We start from the raw sequence: 7,778 nt of genomic DNA on the forward strand, positions 1-7,778 counted from the left end.
ATCCTGAAGCTATGCATATTTCCCTAAGAATGTCTTCTAAAAATTTTAGATATTTGCCCTTCACCTGGCATGAAATTTTTTTTTCCTTTTTCCTTTTTTATAACGGCTTTATTGGGAAATAATTAGCATACCATAAGTCACCCTTTTAAAGTATGTATTTCAGTGTTTTTCAGTAAACTCAGTTGTGCAACAACGTCCACTAATTCCAGAACATTTTCATCACCCCAAAAAGAAACTCCATAGGCACTGAATTTAATATATAGCATATATATAACCAATATCCAGCACAATTTCTATTATTTCCCCAGTGATTCACATCATCTCCGTCACAAATCAAGTTTTCCGATCTGCGTGGATTTCTGTTAGATCTCTCTATTCTCTTCCATTGGCCTATTTATCTATCCCTGCACTAATACATGCTGTCTTATTAAAGCAAGCTGTCATTCTATATTTTCTAATGAGAATACTGATTTCTATTGACACTTTGTACTTCCATATAAATTTTAGAAATAACTTGTCAATTTCCACAGAAATCCCAGTTGGAAACTTAGTTAAAATTCTGGGGGCTTCCCGGGGCTTCCCTGGTGGCGCAGTGGTTGAGCGTCCGGGACATGGGTTCGTGCCCCGGTCTGGGAGGATCCCACATGCCGCGGAGCGGCTGGGCCCGTGAGCCATGGCCGCTGAGCCTGTGCTCTGCAACAGGAGAGGCCACAACAGTGAGAGGCCCGCGTACCGCAAAATAAATAAATAAATAAAAGAGGCAGAAGGATATCAACCTAAATTCAAAAGTCCACTATCTCTGCATTTACCACCTCTCCTCTGGCTTGAGGGATGTTTTGATTTGTAAAGACTGTAGAAATATGACAAAAATAAAGACAAATTACATCACAATAGAATTTTATAGTACATCTGTTTAATTATATTATGACCATTAATGCAATATCTGCCTCAATAATTTAACCCAGATAACAATAAAAAAAAATGGCATAATGACAGTTTAAAGCTGGTTCAATCACGATTTTACAAGCTTATTATTAAGAGTGAAAACAGAAGACTATTTAAAATAGCTAAGAAGATAACATGTGTCATAGTGCTTAATGTTTCTGTAACTGTTGGTAAGGCTTCCATCTAAATCTGATGCAGAATTCTCAATGGCATTGAAACAGTTCTTTTCTCAGTGGCACGCATGGTATATATACACTGTGCTATGAGTCTGGAAGAGACTGGCTATGGGTGCCACTTCTTGTCTTCAGCTGGGACTGTGCAATATCAGCAAGTGCGCTCTGTATCTTTTCCAGAAGCATGTCCCCTCGATAAACAACATCCTCCAGACACGTAGCAGCTTCGTGATTTTCTTCTTCCAGCTTATACAAGCTTGCAGCCTTTATAAGACACAAATTTAAGAATGTTCTGAGAAATGAAAAACTTGGAGATTAATGAAAGTTGAGGCGGAAAGAACCTGCGGTAAAAGTATTTACTTTTAAATCTGATGACTACCCAACCATTGTGATAGAGTTTTCAGTTGCAGAAATCCTAAGATCAGATAAAACTTTCAGTGGCAGAAATCCTAAGATCAGAGTCTTCTCTGAATAAATTAACTTAAAAGATGACTTTTCGATTGGAGATCTCTGGATGGCTACATGAGACTCCCTTCCACACTGCTTTCGGACACTACTATTCTACTCCACACCCAGAATGTGCCCCTCCTCTCACTCTTTGCAAGGAAAAGAAGCAAACTGAGGAAAATGGCAAGTTTTCTTTAAGCTCAAAATTGGACAATTATACACATTCAGCTCAGTCTTTAACAGACTACAGTAGTTCACAGTAAAATCCCACTTTAAAATTTAGATTAACTTTGAAAATTTTAACAAAAGGCACTAAATCTATCTCTTTGATTCAAAATTCTCTACTCACAAAATTCTCAAAGGAAAAGATACTTTTACCTGTAAAGCAGCTGTAGATTCTTCACTGGGTAAGGAATCTATCAAAACATCAATGTCTTTTGCTGTTCGTGCAATCAACGCTGCAAAAAGCTGGGCATATTCTAGAGAAACATGGTACTCATTTAGGATGTTAGAGAATCTCAAGTTTTCAGAAAGAGAAATTAAGCTTTATGAAAACAGAAAACTTCATAACTTTTTCTGTAGCAGGCTTCTAATGATTAAAGTGTAACTTTAACACATCAATTCTATTACGTTTGAGAATCAGCTTTAATATTAACTCAAATTGGAATGTAAGCATAATGTATATCATTTCATTTATTAGGACAATACAGTGGTCACTTGAATAAAGGAATCTATAAATGGGATGCCTTTCTTATTAAGGTCCCTCAAGTAAAATTCAGCTAAATTCATACAATTCTCCTCTAAACAAGTAAAACGTCTGTTGTTTGACAAGAAAAGAATTATGAGGTGTTACATAAATTGACTATAACAAATTCATTTCTTTTATGACAAACTTATAGTAATATTCTCAAACAATAACATTTTTAGAAAGCCATAAATAAGTTGAATTTTTCAATAAATCTAATTTTAAGGGATTACAGGTAATGTGAGAGTCAAACTGAGAGAAGCCAAGAAAATCTATTTACCTTCTGTAGGATTAGCTGGCTGATCTTTGTTAATGGCTGTCTGAATATTACTAAAAGAGGCAGGAGGACCACACTGCTGCAACACTCCAATGGCATTACAAAACTGATCCGCAAGCTTGAGGCCAAAGGAAAGGTGGCAAAGTTAGAAAGGATTTAGCTGTTTTACCGATTTTATTGGTAACGGCAGCAACAATGTTCCTATTATAATGGTCTCTGAGCAAGAAAATAAAACAGAAAGGAGTAATTCTGGATAACATAAACCAGTTACTAACAATGATTAAATGTTTTAATCATGCAAAGAAACTACGTCTGGTTTCAATCAAAGAAATACAAAATAATCTTTCTTTTCTTCCCAAGGTAACAGAATGACTAGAGAAATATATGCCAATACTTACTGCAAGCACAAGTAAAGACTTTTGGGGAAGTAGTGGTGGAAAAGAGCAAATGTGATAGGCAAATATCTAAGAATGGCCCCAGGGTAAATTTTAAAATGTGACCCCTTTTCTCAAACTAGAGTAGTTACAAGAATAAAAGTGGGGAAAAGACTGCACCTTAAGTATTCTGAAATGTTTTTCTCCAGGACTCAAGCTGTGAACACCCAGGGCTCTAAAAGTATTCCTTAATCAGTTTTGAAGATTGAGAATACCAAGTCCTTACTGAAACCGTGTCCCATGGGGTTAATGGAAGCTGTCACACTAACAAAAATACTGGAGTACGTCTTACAGAACAGCAGATAAGGGAACAGCTTGTTAGAAACCCCTCTGCTTTGTAACCTGCCTTTAATGATTAAGACTGCTTTAGTTGTTTTTTCTTTCCCTAATTGCACACCCTCCAAGCTTCACGTAGCCCATGTCATACCGCACCAGACTTCTTACCACCCCTACAGATAACGCTGCTGATGCGTGCTTCACTGTAGTAACAGGGGCTTAAGTTGTTTTCCAGAAATTTGGAAGATTTGGAGTGGGCCCCTGCCCAGTTCAGACCAGCTAAGAATAGTTGGGACCACCAACCCTAAAACTGGTCCCGTGCACAACACCAATTACCTCACCTTTTCCCTACCTCCACCCACCCTTCCCCAGGCCTGAGAACACCCTGCTTCTTTATCCCATAAAATCTCAAGCCTCTTGCCTTCTGGGAAGCAATCTGAGATTTGTTCTCCTGTCTCCTCACTCCGCTGCCTCCTGAATAAATAAACCCCTTCTCTGCTGCAAAACTCAGTGTCTCAGTGTTTGGCCTGCTCCACAAGTCCAGCAAACAAACCTGGCTCCATAACATTACCATCTCCAAACCTAAGATCCCTAGTCTCCCCACCAAATTCTCTCCATAGTCCCGACCTCTCAAACCTCAATTCCTTACCTCCAATCAGTGAATCAGCATTTCCACTAAGATTCACTGCCATTATTTGAATGACAGAACTCAAAGTCAACTGTTTCCTTTGTTTAATATCTAATTTCTATTGAGAATCTCCTAGTGAACCAGTCTAACTTCAGACTCAACTTTCATCTTCAAATCCTGCTAATACTACTACAAATCTTTCCCTTTTCCTTCTACCATCACTGCTGCTGTTAGTTCAACTTCACACAAGAATTGTTTACAACAGACTCCTTATTAATTTCTAGTTCTTATTTTCTTTTTTAAAATTATTTATTTATTTATTTTTGGCTGCTTTGGGTCTTTGTTGCTGCAAGCCGGCTTTCTCTAGTTGTGGCGAGCGGGGGCTACTCTTTGTTGTGGTGCACGGGCTTCTCACTGGGGTGGCTTCTCTTGTTGCGGAGCACAGGCTCTAGGTGCAGGGGCTTCAGTAGTTGTGGCTCACGGGCTCAGCAGTTGTGGCTCGCTGTCTCTAGAGCACAGGCTCAGGGGTTGTGACGCACAGGCTTAGCTGCTCCGCAGCATGTGGGATCTTCCCAGACCAGGGATCGAACCCGTGTCCCCTGCATTGGCAGGCAAATTCTTAACCACTGTGCCACCAGGGAAGTTCCTAGTTCTTATTATTTTCTATGCTATTTTACTCTGCTTAAAAATTCTGAGTTTGCCCCAGCATGGTCTTCAAGATAAATCTCCAAGTCTTCAGGCCATTTCAAAGCTTTCAATAATCTAAGTCAACCCTACTTGTTCATTATCTACTCCTCCTTCACATATGCCTGACTGGTGATAAATTCATTCCTGACGACACTGCTTTTGCCCACATTTTGCAAAGGTAATAGAGTGGCAGTTACTGCTCTGAAGCTGTACAAACGTGGATTCTAATTCTGGTTCTGGTAACTCGAGTTTCTTTTAATTTTTAAATTGGGAACATTCTCACATTATAGCAGTGTTATGAAGAAGACAGAAAACACACACAAATATTCAACACACTGGCTATTTGCTCTGTCCTTATGAAGCTCTCAAAATCCATTTATTCAACAAATACTTATCAAAAATCAACTCTATGACAAGCATTGTATATAACTGTATAAACACACTGATACAGTGAACAAGACAGTTGCTGCTCTCATGGAGTTCTCAGTGGGTAAAATAAATTTTATTTTAATAACTTCACAAATAATTACAATTCAGATAAATGCTAATAAGATTCCCTCTATTTTAATTAATATCACTCAACAGTTCACTTTACTTCAGCACTTACAGCTGAAAGCACTCAATTCATTACAACTCCTAACCACATACTGCCTTTGCATTATTTAAATGTCTCTTGAGTATATGACATCTTTCTAATCAGACTGTAAACTCCTCAAGGAGTATTTCTCTGTAACCATGGTGGTGCACCCATCATGGATACCAGGCACCCATACCAGTTAACCTAGAGGTTTTTCTCCAAAATCCAATGATCAGCCTGCCTACCATGGAGTTAAGGGCCATATTCACTTTTCCTTACGATCCTTCTGGCTGAGACATGTATGAATACACAACATTTCCCCTAAAATAACATTTGTATCCAGCTGCATCATTACAATTTGATTTTGTAAAGCCTCAAAGGAGTATCTCCCTGAGGGAGACTGGTTGGCAGCCCAGGCAAGTCACCAAAGGTAGAATTTACCTTGGTGAATTCATCAACATTTAGGGGCTGGCCCTCACACACAAAGTAGCTCAGTTTCTTGTGAGCAGATTCACACTCTTCAAGTGCACAAAGACTAATAACAGGAATACCAACTTATTAGCTTCCGCTGAGAAAAAACTGGCAAGAGACCAGGTACTTGGATTTTCCAGTCAACATCTCACCTGGGACATCAAATTTTAAATAGAATAACAGAAATGTAAACAAGTTAGCTCTTAATGGTAATAAGTATATGAATTCTTTGGCTTGCATATACTTTCTACGTACACATACAGGAAAAATAATCAGAAGGATCAAAGTAAGGGGGTCTACTCACAACACCTGACTTTTCATAGGGAGTAGACCCACTGGCAGGCATTTTAAAAACCTTAAATAAAGATATACGAAGGTCAGAAGATTGACTATCATAAAGACGTCGGTTTTCCCTAAACTGACATGCTGGGGGCGCGGCCAAGAGATGGAACCCTTGGTCTATAGGAACCAACTAAGATGAAACAAAACTTTTCACTTTACTATCACTCCCGCCCCAACCTGAAAATTTTGGCGAAGGAATATTCTCGGCTAACATCTAATGGCAAAAATCCAATCATTAAGAACAAGAATTGCCCTCCGTGGGTTAAAATTGATAAGGGGAAAAAAGCTTCCGCATCCTCTCCCCTCCCTGCCAAAGAGGAGCACTCCCATAAGCACCACTGACAAGCAAATAAAACCTTTCCGAGAGAACATGATAAGGCCGTGAAGCGTGACAGTCCACGCAGTCCTGTCACGGAGTGGAGTGAGATCCTCCACTTCGCAGGCTAAGAGGCCGCTGGCTCCCGAACCGCCCCGCCGCCGGCCTAAGACCTTCCAGACCGCAGCGCCGCCTCCCTCCAACCCCAGCGCTTGATGCTGAAGCCCGGCCTCAGTCCACTCCCCACTTCCGAGTTTTGCCCACTGTCTTGCTTTCTGCCTTTTTCTGCCTTGCTTTCCCTCGGGAAAGAAGACGACGGAGATTAATCGCGTGCAATTACTCACCGAGTTCACGGCGTCCTGCAACTGCGTGAGCCGATCCGCCATGTTCCTCCCGCAAACAAAGAGACGCGAGAGTAGCTGCTCGTACGCAATTGGGCAGCTCTAGGATGCGTCATGGCCAATCACGGGGCTGCGTTCTTGGAGGGGGTGGAGTCAAGCCTTACTCCACGCCCGGCGCGGAGTGGGCGGGACTTTCCGGAGGCCTGCTTTATATGGACTACCTCCACCTGGGGCGACTCAGCTGTAAGCACGTTCAGTAACGCGGGGGCTGTACAGGGCCCACATTGGGGGGGCAACGTACTTTCTCGTGGCTTTTAGGTGTTACACACTTTACAGAGATTGTTGGATTATGCGGTTTTTAAAAGTAATTTTCCCTATCCTCCCTTGTATCCATTTATAAACATCGCCTTGAATACTTGCATGGACCACAAAACATACACAGCAAACAACTAAAGAATACTTGGGAGTCACGGTACCGACTTGAGTGTCAAGAAATCCAAATTAAATTTCAGCAAGTAATCAAGGCGGGCTGTGTTCGGGTGCCCCTCCGTTGCTTTTGGGTGCGGAACACCTGGATACGTATTTAAATGTGGGTGTGCTGGGGCAGCTGACACACGTGAGATGGAAAGTGTCCAAAACTAGTACTAAACTGAGCTGTAATTGCCGTGTTGGAAGATTATGGAAAACAGAGGTCTTGTGGGCAAAAGTGAGAGGAGGAAGACGGTAAGGTAAAAGGTAAGGTGTAATCAGCATCTCTTGTTTGTGTGACTGCGAGAAACTCGGTAAGGAACAGAGCAGGGTTGGTGGAGAAGAGAGTGGAAGTTTCACAGTGGGAAAGAGGAGAAGGTAGTGGGAAAAGAGGATGTTCCTGGAAAATAAGCCAGGTGCGTAGGTGCGGTATGTTCAGTTTTTAAAAAGATAAGCTGTGTAATTTAGGCTTAGACTTTGGACCTATTGAGGGTTTCGGTGTGAAGAGTGATGGTCAAAGCTTGGTATTTAAGGAAACTTAGAGCCTGGGGATAGTCTGGAAAGAAATGAGGCTGGAATCAGCTAATGACTGCTTTGTGGACTTCAGACAAACTCACGTCTGATTATCCCTGATTACCCTCCTGGGGTTGG

The 7,778-nt window shown here is 41.1% G+C and overlaps 1 protein-coding gene across 2 annotated transcripts; it reads right to left on the bottom strand.

Annotated features, from left to right (window-relative positions):
• Nucleotides 1-896: 896 nt before the first annotated feature.
• Nucleotides 897-6,719, bottom strand: MED21 (mediator complex subunit 21). Of its 2 annotated transcripts, XM_065887519.1 has the most exons (4): nucleotides 6,663-6,719; nucleotides 2,591-2,705; nucleotides 1,944-2,044; nucleotides 897-1,382 (listed from the first exon to the last, which is right to left on the bottom strand). In XM_065887519.1, exons 1-4 carry the CDS (start codon nucleotides 6,702-6,704, stop codon nucleotides 1,206-1,208), a joined length of 435 nt encoding a protein of 144 aa, XP_065743591.1. In that variant the 5' UTR covers nucleotides 6,705-6,719; the 3' UTR covers nucleotides 897-1,205. The 2 variants fall into 2 exon arrangements, with proteins under 2 accessions (XP_065743591.1, XP_065743592.1); XM_065887520.1 differs by lacking the exon at nucleotides 897-1,382 and having other exon boundaries at nucleotides 1,993-2,060; nucleotides 6,663-6,704.
• Between the last annotated feature and the right edge of the window lie 1,059 nt (nucleotides 6,720-7,778).

This window comes from Phocoena phocoena, chromosome 11 (genome assembly GCF_963924675.1).
Source record: "Phocoena phocoena chromosome 11, mPhoPho1.1, whole genome shotgun sequence".
NCBI lineage: Eukaryota > Metazoa > Chordata > Mammalia > Artiodactyla > Phocoenidae > Phocoena > Phocoena phocoena.

Excerpts from the sequence above, each read along its gene's own strand:
- MED21 (XM_065887519.1), bottom strand. The coding sequence starts at position 6,704 with ATGGCGGATCGGCTCACGCAGTTGCAGGACGCCGTGAACTCG. Across the intron at positions 2,706-6,662 it reads TGCAGGACGCCGTGAACTCG|CTTGCGGATCAGTTTTGTAA; the intron begins GTGAGTAATTGC and ends TTTGGCCTCAAG. Across the intron at positions 2,045-2,590 it reads GCCAGCTAATCCTACAGAAG|AATATGCCCAGCTTTTTGCA; the intron begins GTAAATAGATTT and ends ATGTTTCTCTAG.